An 18,424-nucleotide genomic window follows, 5' to 3' on the forward strand; every position below is an offset into this window, starting at 1 on the left:
ATGTTGGCTGCTAGCTGCTGGCTGCTGGCAGCGGAGAGAATGCTTCCTCTTGCCCTGCTGCTGTGGCTGTGGTTGTGTTGTTGTTGGCACAGCCACTGCCATTGCTTTTTACCTGTCAAAGTGTCATGCAGATCTCCCACTCCGTCTGGGTCTCTGGCTCACTCTATAACTGCATAAATGGAAGCTTCTGCTCCACGGCCATGGACAGTGCCTATTAGTTGCTGCTGCTGTTGCCGCTGTTGTTGTTGGCTCAACATTGCACATGAAACTGCGCGGCGTATTGCTTACAGGTGCCCTGCCCCCTGCTGCCCCACTTGCCACTGCCGCCCTTGCCGCCACTTGGGCTTGTCAGTTGCCGCGTTTAACGCTACACTTAAACAAACAGCCGCGTGCGTACACAAACATACGCGCACAGAGTCACGCACACACCTTGCCACACGTACACGGGGCAAGGTGAGGCAGCAGAAACAGCAGCACACAGCATCACAGGGCCAGGCTGTGGCAGCTCGACGCGTTATGGGCCACCACCTATTAAGTGATTTTAACACTTTGCGCATGAAAATTGCAAAAAGGCAACGCCGCTGATAATTATCCCTTAATTGCTTAATGAGCGGCACTTGAGCAGTGGCTGTGGCTGTGGCTGTGGCTGTGGCAGTGGCAGGACGCGTAAGTTTAATTAATGTCAATTTAATTACCACAAACACACACACACACACACTGACACTGACGCCGAAAGACACAGACAGGCGGCACAGCTACTTATGGCCTGAACTTTAATGCAACATGCCACAACACTTGCCGCAAGACTCTTTCAACAGACTATGTAACTGAATTAAATTGTTTCCACACAGCAGCGGACAGGGAAGGGAAGGAGAGAATGTGGAATCAAGAGCAAAAGCAGAAGGGTCAGAGGTCGGTCGGAGTTCACAGAATTTTTAACGAAAAGTCACTCTCCTTTATGTTTTCAGCAACTGAATTGAATGACCAAAAAGCCAGCACATTGGATAGAGTAATCAGTTATCTTGCCTATTTTGAGCAAAAGGCAATAATTATGTACGTACTAGACTCGTTTTTCTGGTGTTAACCTCTTCGTTTCATCAAAAGTGAAATGTTTGCTAGAAGCAGAGCTAGAGTCAGAGTCAGAGTCAGAGCCAGCTGGCCGAATGTCTCTATTAGCCATGGCCATAAGTTATTTGGTTGTTTGGCTTGATTAATGTTCACCTGGCCGTACGCTCAGAGGAGAGCCACAGCCACAGAGAGAGAGCCACACCGAGTGAGCGGTGCGCTGGGGAGACTGCTGTTGGTGTTGGCCATTCGGACCTGGTTTTGTGGTTTGTCAGTGGCAGCATCGTTTGCGCTTTACCCTTTTCCATTGCCAGCTGCCCAGCGGCGATTTCTTCTCAGTGATCTAATCTTGTTATTGCCCTGGTACCCAGCGCCAGCTTCATCTTCATCTTTAGCCACAGCTCCAATGCGATTATTTGTGTGCCAATTCAATTATTTCTACCTACATCCGTAGGATTTTTCTGACTGGCGTATAAACCTATAAATGCCAGTGCGAGTGCTAATATAATTCTATGTACATATGTACATACATATATATGTATATGTATGTACATACGCCGTACTTACATACATATGGCATATAAAATAGTGAATGTAATTTTATTCACATGTCTGGCCGCAGGCCAATCCGCTTTGCCCCCGGGCCACAAATTGCAGAGCAGCAACAAAAGCAACAGCCGCAGCCGCAGCCACCGCCACATGCCACAGACACAGACACAGACACAGCAGCAGCACAGCAATGGCAATAGCAACCCCGGAACAACGGCGGCGCACCTCTGGTCGTGCTCGTATCTGGTATCTGCTGGATACTCAGGCTATCGCATCGCTCCGCCGTCCGCCGTCTTCGGCAGCAGAGCTAACAATATATATGTAGCAATATATATGCTATATTATATGCAGGGGCAAGGGGGCAGGAGCTGGAGCTGGAGCAGGGGCAGCAGCAGCAGCAGCAGCATCACCAGAGGCTACGCAGCGACAGCGGCTGCGGCAGAGAGCTGAAATCCATCATTGGCGCATGGCCGCAGGTCACATTTGGGTTGAAATATTATAATTACAAGCGGACGCCCCAGGGCAAGGCGAAAGAGCAGAGGAGAGGAGAGAGAAGAGAGGTGAGCGGAATGTCGGCGTCGTCGTCGTCGCCGTCGTATCCGTCGAACATTGCCATCTCGTGGTCTGACGAGCCAAGGCGTATGAAACAGAGGTGAAACTCAACCGCTGCTCAGCGTACGTTCAGGTGGCACTGCCTTACCTGCCAACGAATGTACATTGGCACAAGCTAAGCCCGGTTTGGTAAATGGGCTAACAGCCAATGTGAGCGTCAGAGAGTGAGTGGGGGAAGGAGAGGAAGAGGATATGGATACTTAGTTGCTGTTGCTGTTCGTCGTCGTCATCGTTGTTGTTGCGGTTGTGTTTATGTTGCGGCTGATAACATCCTGAGGGCAGCCAGCACAGACTTGTTCGCAGCAAGCTCGATGCAACATGTTCGACAGACCCCACAAAACAAACTGTTTTAGACGCCACAAAACACACGACGCTCGTTGTCTTTGCACCATGCTCCATGCACCTGGGCTCCACGCTCCATCGTAGTGGTTTTGTTCGAGAGTGTTTGAGAGTGTAGCTTGTGGTTCTGTCTCTGTGTCTGCGCGTGTGTTTGTGTCTTTGTATCTGGATCGGTGTTTGTGTTTTGCTGTTGGAACAACGGACAACGGAACAGGTGAATAACAGTTGATTTTTATGTTTGTTTGCTTTTGTTGCTGCCAGAAACTTGTTGCACGGAGCGGAGCGGCGTGTCAGGACTGTGGGATGGCAGGCAGACACGTGTTTGCACAAGTGTTGTGCCAAATTAGGGGGCTGGAATGGCGGCGGGGGTCAGGTACATTGCAACAACTGTTGCCACAGCTGCGGCCGGGCATAAATTGCAATGCTGAGGCAGCATAATATAATTTAAAAACAACAAAACTAAAAAGCCTACACTATAATTACGATCTTGGCACAGAATCACAGTTTTTGTCCCCAAAATGGGTTGTCGAGCAGCTGGTGCCAGGTGACAACCAGGCCCCGCAGCTGCAGAGACTGGGCATGCCGCTCCATGAGAGACCCTCATTATATGCAAACTGCAAAGGCCGACAGCCACTCGAGAGCCCAAGCCCAAGCCCCCCACTTATTTTTAACTTCCACATTTTTTGTCCCTCTGCTGCTTTTGCTGTTGCTGCTGCTGCCTCTGCATTGCCTGGAGCATTCTTGGTTGCATGTTCGAGCAATCCTTTTCCGTTCTTGCAGCCATCTCTCTCTGGCCGCTGGCCTCTGTTCCACCCCTTTCATCCTACGAAACCTGGAAATAAAGAACTGGTCCCTGCTCTTTCTTTCACTCGCTCTTTCGGTATGTTTGCCCTCCCTTTCTGGCCGACTCTCCCATTCATAACTCGCGGCTATATCTTCTTTTTGCGCTATATTCCCCTCATTCTGCTTGTCTTTGGATATCAACTGTCAGTTTTCGAGCTAAAAGCGCCAACGGGCTAGTTTGTAAATCATTAAAATTATGCACACACACACACACACACACACACACACATACACTGCACACTTGAACAGTTATTATTCATGTGTGTGTGTGTCAGAGTCAGAGTCGGACAAGTTAGCCAACTGCATAGGAATGAATCATTATGCAGTTAATGACAAGTGTCACGCATTGCTAATGACAAAAGGATGTCGGCAATCGACTCCTGGCCACCATCACTTGTAACCTCCCAGCTTATAAGTGTCCACAATTAAATTTGATGCCACTCTCACATGAGAGCTCTCACCAGGGGGGTGGGGGGTCACTATAATGCCATGGGAGTTCCCCCAAAGGAAAGCCAAAGAGAGGAGCACTCTCCGAGTGCTTATAAGAGAAACGTTGAATGAGTGTCTCAAGTACAACTCCAGAGATATGTTTGTGATTTGATCCTTATTTCTGGCAGTATTCTTGTGCCCCAAATATCGCCCGCTATCTCCGCTTTGGGGCGAGCTACAAGCTCCTATATTGTAAAAATAAATTTCATCATGGGGCACTGATGGCTGTAAAATGATTACCATTCAAATGTTAATGTAAATGTTGTGCCACATATGGACGAATGGGTGGCTGTATGGATGGATGGATGGATGAATTGATGCTTGATACGTGGCCCCTGCCCCGCTGCTGCTCCTGCTGCTGCTGCAGTTCGGTCGTGCGTTAAAAATTTAACGCGAATTTCAGGCCGCAGCGGCAAAAATGGCATCATTAAGTAAAAGCCCCGCGGCCAGACATTGTGAATTTTATGAGCCTTTTCATCCACACACTACATACACACTCATGCATACACACATATGCACATAAATATGTGTGTGTGTGTGTGATGCATATATATTTGTGTTGCGGTTTGCTGTTGCTTTTGCTGCTATTGGTGTTGCTGTTATTGCTGGTGGTGTTCGCCAAGTATCGTTAATAATACAAAATATATATACATCTATTTGTACCCCGCAACTTGGTGGTAAACAAGGGTATAATGCATTGATATGCAACAGAGTACAGCCACATGTTTAAACCTTTCAATTCCATTTTTGATGGAAATTACTTGACAATCGGTGTGAATGTTTCACGCAAAGCAAGAGAGAAACTTTAGCTGGAAGAGAGAGTTATTAAGCCAATTCACACATCTTTCAAGGGACATCCTTTCGTCGACTTGCCAACCCTTGCGTGACTTTTTACTTGTTTAAAGTGCGGAATGTGTCCCTCTGATGAGCTCTCTCCATGTGTGTGCGTGCGTGAGGTGCTGTGTGTGCACAGCCAAACAACACATTCACATTAATAATAGTAATAATAAAAAATCACAATAATGATGCTGATGATGCTCTGGTGCTAGCAGTAAAATGGGGCAACAAAGAAAATCTGCGTATATTGTCAGCATATTGTATGCGCTGGCATTTAACTGTTTGTTTGCTGATACCCACTCTCTCACAGACACTCTCTGTACATTTGCATTTGTATATGTATATTGATTAACACACAAATGCACAAGTCATGAATAAATATGCATGGCGATGCAGACTGTGCATGGCGATGGAGATGGGCTACTTTAAAAAGCCATCAACAAATTATTACAAAACGGCAACGGGCGGAGTAATGTCTCCGTTGATTTCTGCACTCTTTCCAGTACATGTGCATGTACATATAAGCTTTATAATGGAGTCCTGCAGATGCTGCAGCTTTGCTCTGTTCTCATCCCCTCACACTTTCTCCCTCTCTTTCTCTTTCTCTTTCTCTTTCTCTTTCTGTTTCTCTGTGACCCCCTTGGGCGATCCAAACAATAAAGCATAAAGCGCGCCGCACACATTTTGTCGAATTATTTTGTTGGCAGTCCGCTCGCGGCTAACTGCAGCAAATTGGCTTGAAATATTGGTATTGCCATATGTATGAGACGTACATATGGGACTCTGTGTGTGTGGTGTGGGTGTGGGCGGGGGAGTGGTGTGCGTGAGCTTGTGATTAAAAAAATATTTAAAATGGCAAAAACACAAAGCGACATCCAAATAAAAAGGAATTCCCTGCCAGGCGACTTCTCCATTCTCGTCCCCAGCCACTGGCGCATGCTTGAAACAATAAAAGAGCACCGCCCTCTCCCCTCTCCCCTCTAGCATCGGCACTACTGTTCACCCAACCCAACCCTCCAGCCAGCCTGAATGAGTGAAATGAGCGATAAAATTGCAACAATTTCCACTCGTCGTAGGCCGAAGCTCTGATAAAATATGAAAAATTGAAATGTCAGTGGGGACACGTGCGATGGCAGCGTGAGTGATGCACTACCGGGACGCTGTCTAGCATCGTGTCACGCTGCCATTTCTGTGAGGGATCACGAGGAGCACGAGCAGCAGCAGCAATGACTGGCAGTGGCTGCAGCCGTGTTCAAATAGTGCAATATTATGACGGAGCATTGCATATACTACGAAATGAATGTGACCCGGGGAGATCCAACCCAAACAATTGCCAATGAAAAATGATGCGACAGTGCTGCAAGAGTGGGTTGGGCGCTGGAGTGGTGGAGTGGTGGAGTGGAGGAGTGGAGGAGTGGTGGGGCAGTGGCAGGAAGACGAGTGGGCGTGCGTTGTGGGTGGCTGGGTGGTGGTTGGGCAAGAGTTTGCACTCATTTTAATTACAGCTGCCTAACTGCAGGCCTCACAGAACGTACATTCTCTCCAGCTCAATGCCCATAGCTCTGTCGCTCTCTGGCTCCCCCTCTCCGTGTCTCTCTCTCTGTCTCTACTCTTTCCCGCTGGCTCTTTGGCTGTGTTTTGAAACATGGCCTGGGGCATATTTATCACAAGTTTTTCTTTGCATTGCCGCGGGGCAACAAAATATTTCAGCTGCCACCGTCTCTGTCCTCCGTCCTCCGTCCTCATCCTCGTCGTCGTCGCAGTCGCAGTCGCAGTCGTCGCTCGTTGTGTGCCCCCGGGCGCCGTTGGCTGTTGGCCCGTTCTTCGTGCCGTTGCTGCTGGTGGTGCCTGCTTCTTCTTCTGCTTCAAAGTCTCTGGAGCTGATGCCGCACAAAGTTTCATTTCGTTTGGCCGGCGGCGTTCCAGCGTTCTATGCTTTGTCATTAACACAAGAACACACACACACACACACACACACACACACACACTTGCACCCATTCATATGTATGCAGAGGCAAAAGTACATACAATATATAGAAAGAGTGTCGCAAACACACATCAGACTTTGATATTTACAATTATTGGAAATGGGTAGGCAGCGTACACTTGTGTTACAGGCATTCGTACCAATACCAATGCATTGCAATGTTCCCTTCATCCATGCATGGCCAACAGATGTGCCCCTGCCCCATGAACTTGTACTTCCACCCACAGTCACACACAGGCACACACATGCATTTAATCCATTCAACGATTTGCAAGCCAGGTCAATTGTTCTATTTACAGTTACCAGGTTAATTGCAACATCGGCTTATGTTGCATGCCACAATCACAACAACAACAACAACAACAAAAGCAGCAGCAGCGAGAACAGTGGCAGGCACTTAAACCGGAAATAGACTATTAAACTCTCACACGCAGCGCACACACACACACACACGCAAGCATACATACAGCACACACACCTCTACTGGTTCTCTCTCCCTCTCTCGCTCGCTCGCTCTCCCTCAAGGTCGTCTACGTACAGAAGACGCCAGCAACAAACTCCACCCGCTGTGTTGAGGCAGCGGTGGGGGAGGCGCACAACTCGAACTCAAACTCAAACTCAAGCTCGAACGCAACACGGTCGAGCCGAGCTACAGACGCAACCGCATCGCACAACAGCCAACGGACTTGCCGTCCCGAAACTCGTGAACATTTCACAGCCAACATCCGTAAATGCAAGTAAGGTAAAGCTCTCGACTTGACTTGACTTGGCTTGGCTTGACAGTGGCAAAGGCAGCAACACTAGCGGCAAACACTTTCACACGAAACAGTTGCGCGTTCGCCACGAGTGGAAACGGAAGTAAACAGTTAAACGGATAGATAGAACCGCTACGCGCGCGCCTTTTTGATCAACGTTTTATCCAGAAGCCAGTGACGAGACTCGATTCGATCCAAAGATTCCCACATTGGAGGCGAAAATAAATAAATTATCTGCGCGCGCGTTGTAATAAAAAAGAGTTAAAGTGCATTTCCTAAATATACCGACTTTTTTGTGAGTTCCATAAACCATAACCATCCCTAAAAACATTCTCTATCAGCTGCTGAACACGATCTTTATAATTTGAGAGACTTTCACAGATTATTTGTTACCAATATTAAAATGTGATAACAGAGAGGAGAACAGAGAGCTCTTTGATCATCGCATTCTTGTTTCAAACATTCCACTAACACTTCTCCTTCGATTTCTCGTTCCCGCACAGGACTCCGTTTGTTGCATTGGATCAACGATCACCGTTGACGGTGGATTCCTCCTGCCCCAAACGGTAAGCGAAAACCTTTCAGCCACTGCCAACAAAGTGCCGGCCCGCCTCGAAGCGGCTGGCCAATAAATTAGTTTAAAAAAGATTCTGTAATAAACGAATTTTTGACACAACAACAACAGCATCGACAGCAGTCCGAGTTGCATGCCACCAGACCTGATTCCCTCACGCTTACCCTTGCCCCTGTTTTCCTGTCCCCCGTCCGTTGTTGTTCGTTTGGTTTGGTTTGGCCAAAAGTGCCGCAGGCATCTGATTTTCGTCTCTCCCACATGCCAAGTCAGAAATGTGCGCCATAAACGAAGACTGTTTAAAAAAAAAAAAAAAATTATGCCTCAAGTGCTCTCTGTGCCCGCACCAAAGGAGAAATAAACAAAAGTAAGAAGAGAAGCGGAGAGGAGAGGAGTGGAGTGGAGTGGGTCTTCGAGGGAGAGAGGCGAAAAAATCATACCCAATACCCTGGAGGCGCTTTTGGGCAACCTTAGCCCGCGGCTGAGTTATGTGTGCAGACGAGAACGAGTCGCATTATTTTTTCTACCTTAAAGGCTATAAAATACGATGGTGCTCTGCCAGATGGTGCGGAGAAGGGGATGGACCGGGCACTGGTGGGGATGTAGCAGGAGGGGCAGCTGTGACCGGTTGGCTGGCTGGTTGGCTGGTTGGCTTGGCTTTGGCTTTCGTTGTATTGTGGCTGGTCGAAAACTAAGCGGCCAAAAGATGACCCCTCGGGGCAGAGTACATACCGAAATACAACACAATTTTCGTTTAGCAAGGGAATCGACGGTCCGTGAGAGTAGTCCTCCGTCCCTCCATCCCTCTGTCCCTCCATCCCTCCATCCCTCTGCCCGTCTGCCCATTGAGCCGGAGCCAAGTCATGAGGCAAAGTTCAAAGCGGGCGAGCTGCATTCTGCGGATTTGTATTCAAATAGGGAAACCCGCAGAAGGAGGAGGAGCAGCAAGGAGCGACCTTCGCTAGCCTTCCTTCTCGCTCTCACTATTCCTCTCTCATTTTGTCGCTGTGGCTGTGGCTGCGGCTGCGGCTGTGGCTGTGTCTCGTGCCTCGTGTGTGGAAGCAACTGGTTTTTGGGTTTTGGTTTCATCTTGTGCTCGTTTCGCTTTACTTTTTGCATGCCTGCCACAAAAGGTGCCCTTCGCCATGTGCGAGAGGGCGGAGCCGCAGTCAAAGTCTTGTTTGTTTGTCTGTCTGTTTGCGAGCTTCGCTGTGCCACAATTCGCGGCAAGCAGAGCCTTTCCCAATTGTCGGCTTCGGCTGCTGCCGCCTGCTCCACTGCCTGCGCCGCTTCGGCAGCTAATTTGTTTTCATTCTGCGGATTCAGGCTTCAGCTACTTGGGTTCGCGTTTACATAGTCTATACCTGCCACCGCTGCTGCTACTGTTCCAGCCACTGCCACTGCCACTGCCACTTCTCCTACTCCAGTTGCAAAGTGATTTCCATTACGTGCCAATAGTCAAAGGCTGCGGCTGCGGCTGCGGCTGCGGCTGCGGCTGTGGCTGGATTTGAATGACTGCCTTCCCTGTCCGCCGAAGGACTGGGCTTTAGCCGGAGCACAAAAGCTCTTAACACGCTGTGTGTTAATTAAGCTGCAATTCGGCATCATTACCAGCATCAACATGGCGCTGCAATTTGCCACTCAGCAGCAAGGCAACGATCCACTCAGTGTGGTGGCACGACTACGGATTGACCTCTTAATGGCGATGATAGAACTCCTTGATGACTTCTGAGAGACCAAAAATCAAGCCAATAATAACTAATGGAACTCTCTTCAATAATATGTGTTCTTGTAGCTATTTCGTGTGGCTTTTCCGCATAAAATACTCCTAGCTACTCACTCCTTTGGTTCCTTGCTATATTTCCAACTAAATGCACAGATTTTCACTAATAAATTTGGATTGAAAGTTGCCTAGAATTCTGAAGCCTTTACTTTATTGTTTATTTTCTTCTCATAATTTATTTTCTCATCTTTCGCCTCGTTCTTACAAATCGTGCATGTCCTCTAGAGTACTCGAACTCAATGGGTGCTGCACCTGCCGCCGCTGCCACTGAAAATGGCAAGACCGTATTGCTTCAGTGGCCTTTGTGTTGCATCTGCATCTGGCGCGGCTGCAACTGTGGCTGTAGCAGTGGCAGTGCCTGAGATATGCGATATGCGATATGCACACTCAAATTGCACCAATTAGGCCTCCTGCCCCGCTGCCTGTGCAACTGCCAGTTGCAGTTGCAGTGCCAGGACTCGTGAGGATATGGCTGAATGGTTTCCGATTCGAATGGCTGCGCTGCTCATTGTTTGAGCTCTGGTGAAGCGGAAATTTGGCTGGTAATTATTATGTACACTTGATTAAGTATCACTGGCAATCACTGGGGCTCCATAGCTCTATTTCTACCGCCCTCTGTTGCAGCATCTACCCCATTCCTGTTGGTGGTGCTGTGGAACAACGCTGCGTATGCGCAATGTTTGCCTTTACGGCAATTTCGCATGCGTTTTCCCTGCGTTATCCTTTGCGCTTTTGACTTACAATTCAATTTTCGAATTTAGCAGAAATAAAAACAAGGCAGAGCTGCAGATACAAACACAAACACTCGCACGCTACTATCCAGATAGAATATATTCTCCTCCTCTGAATAGATTTATTCTTGTTTTCCTTGTCGTCCTGTCGTCGTGCTGCTGCTGTTGGTACAGCTCCTTTTTTTTTTTTTTTGTACTCTCCGCCCTGTGCCATGAGCCGGGAATTGTCTGCCAGCGAGCGAGTTGCCTGAGTAATGTTTGCTCTGCATATGTGGAGCTCGCTCGCTCCACCTCCGCCTCATCCTCATCTGCTGATGCTGCTGCTGCTGCTGCTGCTGCTGAGTGAGCCATATGCAGCGCAATCGTCGTTTTTATTTAATATTTTCTAATAAATTTTTCAAAGTTTATTTTTGAAAGCCTCGCAGCGTTTTAATATCTGCTGCTTCAGTGTATGTACCAGCATGCCGGGACTCCAGTTACTCACTCACTCACTCAACTTTTCCCCAGACTTCGTTTCCACACAAACACAAATGCATATCCACACATACACACATGTGTGTGTGTGTGTGTGTGTGTGTATATACAAATATTTCATATATATATCGCATATATTTGTACAATTTGCCATGCCATGGCCCACACAGTCTGCAACTTTGGCCAACAATTTTCGTAGCTGCGGCAGGCAACAGTGCAGGGCACAGGGCAGAGGGCACGGTGCACGGAGCATGGAGCACAGAGCACAGAGCGGAGCGTGGACTGATTTCCCATATGCCGCAGTTCCATCTAAAGCTTCAGTTCCAACTCCAACTCCTGCCTCAGTTTGTGGACCCTTTGGGCAAAAGACGCCGACGAGGACGCCAAAGTTGTGTGCTTGTGTGTGTGTGTGTGTGTGTGGCAACTGCAACCCGACTCCGACTCCTAGTTCTGGCTTTTTGTGTTTTACTTTGGCTCTGGCCAACTTTTTCATTTGCCTGCTCATCAGCGTTTTGATTTTTGGGTTCTTGCTTTTTGGCCAACTGCGAGACGAGCGCAAATCGTGCTGGGGGAGCCATCACTTGAGGCATTGGATTCTTTGCAACATGCCCCAAGGACATTTTGCCGATTTCTTTTTTGCCCAACGCTCCTCACTCTCTCTCTATCTGTGTGTGTGTGTGTGTGTGTTAACTTTATGTTTATCTTGCTTATATACACAAACCGCGCCACATTCCCTTATCTCAGGAGCTCTTCCTCCCACTCTCCATGTGGGGTGCTCCCTGGAGTCGTAAGTTTTGGGTTCTTATGCGCCCCATGAATAAGTCTTTGCCTAATTGGAACTCCCTTGCCCCGCTCCCCTACACAGCTTCAGCCTCGCCCCGCAAACATAATCTTGCCTCGTGCTGCTGCTGCAAGTGTTGCAGTTTGCAGATAAATCTTCTCATAAACCATACACTCGCACACGCTGTGCCTCGGAGAAGGGTTCTCAATGTTTTCATATTAACTTTCGAGCTGGAATCCACTGCAACAACCACCGACGCTGACGCTGACGCCAACGCCAACGCCAACGCCGACTGAGTCGCACAGCTTGTGCCGCAAGCGTTTTAAAATTGAGATAAGATTTTGCCTCGAAAACTTTCGTTTTGCTTCGTTTTCTCTTCTTTTTTTTATTTTTCTATATATTCTTTTTTGTTCTTCTCTGGAGAGGAGCAATGCCTGGGGAGCATTGGGGCTGTGAGACCGAGAAGAACTTTGGGTATGATATCTTTAAATGCAGGCAGAGCACACACACACACACACACACACACACACATATGGCAGAGAGGGGATGGTAAGCCAAAGCCAGGAACGGACACGACTCTCGACTTACCTACCAATCGCAAAAGTTGTGCCTGCCCTTCCTGTGCCAAAGCTAGAGTTTGAGCGGGAGTTGGCAGACGAATCCTTTCCCTTGCCTTACCCTGCCTTGCCGCTGCGGTTGCTGCCTCTCTGTTCCTGCTCTTTTGTTGTTGTTTCTGTTACTCCGCTTGCTGCTGCTGCTGCTGCTTGCTTGCTTCTCCGCTCGTTGCCCTTGGCGCTGCAAGGATAAATGAATGAGGAGGCTCCCCATACACATGCATGGACTCGCATGTAAAAGCCAGTAAAGCCCTAGAGGACACCCACGGACCAGTGGAAGAGCAAAGGAGGAACGAAGGAACGGAGGAGGAGGCAGCGGGCTGAAAACCCCAAGTTTCAATCCCAAACACCAAGCACCTTACTCGGCTACAGTGGAGCCCCGGTGCAGGCGACCAAATGAGGCACAGACCGAGTGGCGGCCATTGATTGGAATGGTCATACATGGACGGGACTTGTCTGTAGTAAAATACGTCGCCTTGGGAAGAGCAGGAGCAGGAGCTGGAGCTGGAGCTGGAGCTGGAGCTGGAGCAGCACAAGCAGGTCCTCGGCTTGGCTTGCTTTCCTTGCTTGGTTTCGTTCCGTATCCATCCATGATTTCCGCACTAATTCCAAACGATCGCCGGGGGCCTAGTCAGCTTTTGCCCTTTTTCGCCTCCTCTCGCTCTGGCTTAGCTGCCACATGGCACACTCTCTCTCTCTGTTGCTCCCTCTATCTTGCCCTCTCTTGCAACCAGGACACTCACGCTGTCTGGTCTGGCCTTTGTGTGCGGAAGGTTGGCTGGCCGCAGGACATTTTCTAGGGTTACATAGTCAGCGTCGCAGTCGCAGTCGTCAACGTCTGATGCGACCTCATCCCCTGCCCCCTCTACCACTCTCCTCCCTAGGTGTGTGTTTCTACCTTTATCTGTGTCTGTGTGTGTTTTGGGAGGGGGGGGGGGGTGCACTTTAGCTCATTTCTTGGCTTTTGTTTTCGCTTTTGTCCTGGCTTTGGGAGGGACTTTCTGTTCTGGCGATAACTACGCAGCCCTGGACCACAAGTCGTGGTCGTAGTCGTGTTGTTTGGGCAATTGCCTGGGCAGCACCATGTCCACCCTCCCTCCACCCCACCATGAGGATTCCCCATCGAACATTGAGCATTGAGCATTGAGCATGTGCCAACGGCCACTTTTGTCCATAATTCCTTTTTGGAAAATGTTTCGCCCTCAGGCAAAGAGGCAGCCGCAAAAGAGGAGCTGCGGAGCAACAGAATCAATCTGGACCGAGACCGAGACCGAGACCGAGAGACCCACCTCAATCCGCACAATGCCAAACTAATAAGCTCAGTCGGTGTGGCACTGCCACCTCCTGCCCTCCGTGTGTCTTCTGCTTGTGGAAAAGGAAATTCAGTGCTGCGCGGAATGAAGATATTTCCCGGCCATGTGCAATGCCAAGAGTTAATGGCAGCTCCAGCTGCAGCTTCGAAGAGATGTCAGAGGAATCACGCCTCACGCGCTCATCTCTCACAGTCGACTCGGCTCGACAGCAATGAGACTCCGGCTCAAGTGTAACCAAAGGCGCTGCGAATAACTCTGCCAACTCCGCCCTCTTTGCAGCACCAGTTCGGTTCGTTCTCTTCCAGCTTACCTTGCCGCATGCTGCAACTGCCTCTGCCTCTGCCTCTGCCACTGCCACTGCCTATGCTTATGCGGCTCTGCTCTGCTGTGCTCATCCTGCTGCTAGACGGCATAGAAAAGATACAGCCGCAGGCGATAATGGACTAGAATAGGATGCAAACTGCAGTGGTTGTCTTATATACAATACCGTTAGGCTCTGGGTGTCCACATGTCCACATATCCATGTGTGTGTGTGTGTCGTTGTTGTTCCACCTGCTCAAGTGGGCCGCAAAGCAATTGAAATTGAATTGTTTGTGTGGCCGTGTGGCAAGAGGCCAGGCACTGGCATTGCATATTTTGTGGCTGCAGCAGGACAGGAATCGTTGAAGGGAGTGTGGTGGCTAGGGGGAATGTTTTATGATAAAGAGGAAGGGTGCAGCTGCCAGGGACTGTCACTAGCACTGGCACTGGCACTGGCACTGGGGCACCTATTAAGTCATTTTGCCATAAACGAATATCCATTGTTTGATTGAACGCATTACTCACGGCTTATAATTGCCATAAATTAATAAAAACCCTCAGTTTATTTCTCTGGATAGGTTCTTCCTTTCCCTCTGCTTGCCACACACAAACCCCTCCAGTTGTTGTAGCTGTGTGCCAGCCATGAGAATGCCTTGCAGACATTTATTTTGTGCAATTTTTTGCGGGTCTGCTCTTGGTTTTTATTTTTATTTGCCATAAACCCCTCTCTATCTCTCTCTCTCTCTTTACCACTCTCTCGTGTTTGCTCTCTCTATAGCTTACCTCTCGTTCCCCTTCCGTGCTCATTCGCATTTGAATGTTCATGTAGTTAAAGTTAATCAAATCGTAATTACCCAGCCCCAGCCCCCGCCCCAACCACAACCCCAACCCCAACCCCAACCCCAACTCAAGCCACAGAAACAGCCACAGCCACAGCCCCAGATCCAGTCGGAGTGCCGCGGGGTCTCAAACATTTAGAGAAAAAAACGCAAACTTGTTTAGGATAGATGCCAGCTGAAGTGGAGATAGAACAGGGCGAAGATCGGATGCTCTTTGGACAGAAAATCAATGGGACTAAAAGGCTCGAAACTGAACTCCCCTATCGGTGTGCTCTTGGGAGCAGCTTCTCTTCGTTTGCAACTACAGAGTAACTCTTGCTTTCCATCAGCTGTCGCCTAATTAGCAGGAAAACTGCGGAGAGAGCATCGCTCCGTCCGTCCATCGGTTAGTCAGTCAGAGTCGGACTCCGGTTAATGTGCAATAAAACATGAGGCACATTTGTCAAACTGCGACGAGGATGGGCAAAGGTTAAACCTGATTGAGTTTTATTAATTTGTGTCTGTTTCTCGGGAGAGTCGGGAGAGGGGAACTGCAACTGAAACTGATCCTGATCCTGATGAAACGAATGATGATGATTTGATGTGGAGGCAGCTGCACGAATGAGTACGGATAGAGATAGCTGCAAGGCCCTCTTGGTATTAGGTGGGGCAGCATTCCACATTGCGTATACGTGCAGGGGAGTGGCACGCATTCGACTGACACATCATAATTAGTGTAGGATCCCACATGGCCACCATTGCAGCTCCCCTAAGCATCCACCCACATCCATAACGATGCTCCGAACAATGTGATTTTCGTGTGAAAATCGACTTGCAACACTTGCGGCTAAATGACGGCAGCGGCTGCGGCAGCACAGGCACAGAGTCATCCACGGCCAAAGCGATGCATTCGATGGCCGTTAACATTAACTGCATCCCCCAGCCCCGCCTCCATCCCCGATGGCGGTACGGCGATTTTGTCTTGTCCACGACCCAAGCTGCGGAGAGTCGATCGCCCGAGGGGTGGACGGATCGTTGTGTGCCCCAATGGAAACGCAATGAAAAACCAAATATTCCCACACAATCGGCCCAAGACTATGGGCCATATGAAATATATATGTACCCAAGCCAGTCTGTCCCAGACCCTGTCTCTCTCTCTCTCTCTCCCTCTCTCTCTCTCTCTCTTTCTGTGTGTGAACCTTTATGGGGAACGGAACGAGCCCTGTGGTTGGCTGTGTGGCTGCAAGCGTTGCTGCATTTTCGTTGTCACGTTTGCTGTCCTTCAACGTTGCTGGAGTCCAAAATTGGTTCTCATGATTAGTTTTATTATGTGTGTATGGAGAGTGGTTGTGGTTGTGGTTGTGTGTGTGTGTGTGGCTTTCGATCTGTTTTGTAAGCTAATCAAACCTTTTGGACAATTAATGAAATTGCAGGAAAAAATGCGATATGGATCGAGAGCGCGAAAGAGATGTCAAGGCCCTGGAGCCACGCGACTTGTCATCCACGGGCCGCATTTATGCCAGAAGCGACATTAAAATCAGGTGAGTCCTCGATGGCAACACACACACGAAGCATTCATTCCCCCTATCCTCGGGCAAAACTCATTCGTAATTCGTAAATTCGTATCGCTGGCAGTGCTTCACCCACCGTCTCGCCAACGATCTCAAATTCCTCTTCGCCCACACCGACGCCACCCGCCAGTTCCTCAGTGACGCCGCTGGGGCTGCCCGGGGCGGCGGCGGCCGCTGCCGCTGTGGCAGCTGCTGCAGCCGGAGGCGCCGGCTCGGCGGGGGCCAGTTCCTATTTGCATGGCAACCACAAGCCCATCACAGGCATACCCTGCGTGGCGGCCGCCTCCCGCTACACGGCGCCCGTGCACATCGATGTGGGCGGCACCATCTACACCAGCTCCCTGGAGACGCTCACCAAGTATCCGGAATCGAAGCTGGCGAAGCTGTTCAACGGCCAGATACCGATTGTGCTGGACTCGCTGAAGCAGCACTACTTCATCGATCGCGATGGTGGCATGTTCCGTCACATTCTGAACTTTATGAGAAACTCAAGACTTCTGGTGGCCGAGGACTTTCCCGATCTGGAGCTGCTGCTGGAGGAGGCACGCTACTACGAAGTGGAACGTAAGTAACCAGCCAGCCACCTCGTTGTCCCTCTCTTCGCACAGTTTACAGGGAGTTAATATGCGTTTTATCCCCTCCCTTCCTCTTGCTCTCTGTCTCCTGCTCTGGATGGATGATGTTTACGTGTCGCCTGCAGCGATGATTAAGCAGCTGGAGAGCATGCGCAAGGATCGTGTACGCAATGGGAACTATTTGGTGGCGCCACCCACTCCACCGGCACGCCACATTAAGACAAGCCCACGGACCAGCACGTCGCATGACTGCAATTACGAGGTCGTGGCTCTGCACATCTCACCGGACCTGGGCGAGCGCATAATGCTGTCGGCGGAACGGGCGCTGCTCGATGAACTCTTCCCTGAGGCCAGCCAGGCGACACAGTCGAGTCGCAGCGGCGTGTCCTGGAACCAGGGTGACTGGGGGCAAATCATCCGCTTTCCCCTCAATGGCTACTGTAAGCTGAACTCGGTCCAGGTGCTGACGCGCCTCCTCAATGCCGGCTTCACCATCGAGGCCAGTGTCGGGGGGCAGCAGTTCTCCGAGTATCTGCTGGCGCGGCGCGTTCCAATGTGATAGGCTCATGCTCCTGCTCCTGCTCTAGCTCCAGCTCCAGCTACGGCTCCTACTCCATCTGCACATGCAGATGCAGATGCTTATGTGTCTGGTGCAGGTTTGGCCAGCAGCAGCAGCAGCAGCAGCAGCAGCAGTCGCGGCCAAGTCTCTCTGCGGCGTGGGCGTGTAATCCATGTACGAACTAGGCACTAATTGCTGCTCTAGGGGCAGGTGGCAAGTGGCATGTGGCAACCGGCATGTGGCATGTGGCATGTGGGGCGTGGGGGGCGGGTTAATCGTAAGAAGAGCGCTTTGCCGCTCTGTAGTTTGTCTTTTATGCTTAGATCCTATGCTGGGGATGCGAGATTTGAATCCAAATGTTATTTAATGTTTATCAATTAAGTTTGCTGGGCCATGCCCACACTCACACAAACACACACCGCTCACGCCCAACAGCACACACTCAAACACACACACAGAGACACACTCATGAGTTTAGTATTCTTTAGGATTTAGTGGGCCACGAGCCCAGCACTGATTTTGTTTTTTAAAATTGCTTTTAAGTCGTACAGAATATTGTTTGCCTCTAAGTACCGCCTACAACTACAAGCTACAACTAACTTGAGTTATTTAATTGAATAAAATTAGCCAGACAACCCCAAACAGAGATTGTCTTAATGTAGAACACAGCCACACACACTCCCGCTGGGAGTGATGCCTCCTCGCATCCACATCAACACCACAAAACTATCGTAAATTAACATTAATCATAATTGATGTAATTGAACTTTTATGAAAGTAAAACAAAACTATGGATAACTTTTTCAATATATACGAACCGATGTCTAAATAGTCTACACCACTTATAATACACATCCA

The 18,424-nt window shown here is 49.5% G+C and overlaps 1 protein-coding gene across 3 annotated transcripts; it reads left to right on the forward strand.

Annotated features, from left to right (window-relative positions):
* The first annotated feature begins 2,760 nt into the window (after nucleotides 1-2,760).
* Nucleotides 2,761-17,819, forward strand: LOC117591895 (BTB/POZ domain-containing protein kctd15). 3 transcript variants are annotated; one of them, XM_034285281.1, is made up of 5 exons: nucleotides 2,761-2,779; nucleotides 7,980-8,042; nucleotides 16,295-16,402; nucleotides 16,497-16,996; nucleotides 17,133-17,819. In XM_034285281.1, the coding sequence occupies exons 3-5, from the start codon at nucleotides 16,308-16,310 to the stop codon at nucleotides 17,564-17,566; spliced, it is 1,029 nt and encodes a 342-aa protein (XP_034141172.1). In that variant the 5' UTR covers nucleotides 2,761-2,779; nucleotides 7,980-8,042; nucleotides 16,295-16,307; the 3' UTR covers nucleotides 17,567-17,819. The 3 variants fall into 3 exon arrangements, with proteins under 3 accessions (XP_034141172.1, XP_034141170.1, XP_034141171.1); XM_034285279.1 differs by lacking the exon at nucleotides 2,761-2,779 and adding an exon at nucleotides 7,438-7,463; XM_034285280.1 differs by lacking the exon at nucleotides 2,761-2,779 and adding an exon at nucleotides 7,497-7,771.
* Nucleotides 17,820-18,424: the final 605 nt, after the last annotated feature.

Source organism: Drosophila guanche, unplaced genomic scaffold, assembly GCF_900245975.1.
Source record: "Drosophila guanche unplaced genomic scaffold, DGUA_6, whole genome shotgun sequence".
NCBI lineage: Eukaryota > Metazoa > Arthropoda > Insecta > Diptera > Drosophilidae > Drosophila > Drosophila guanche.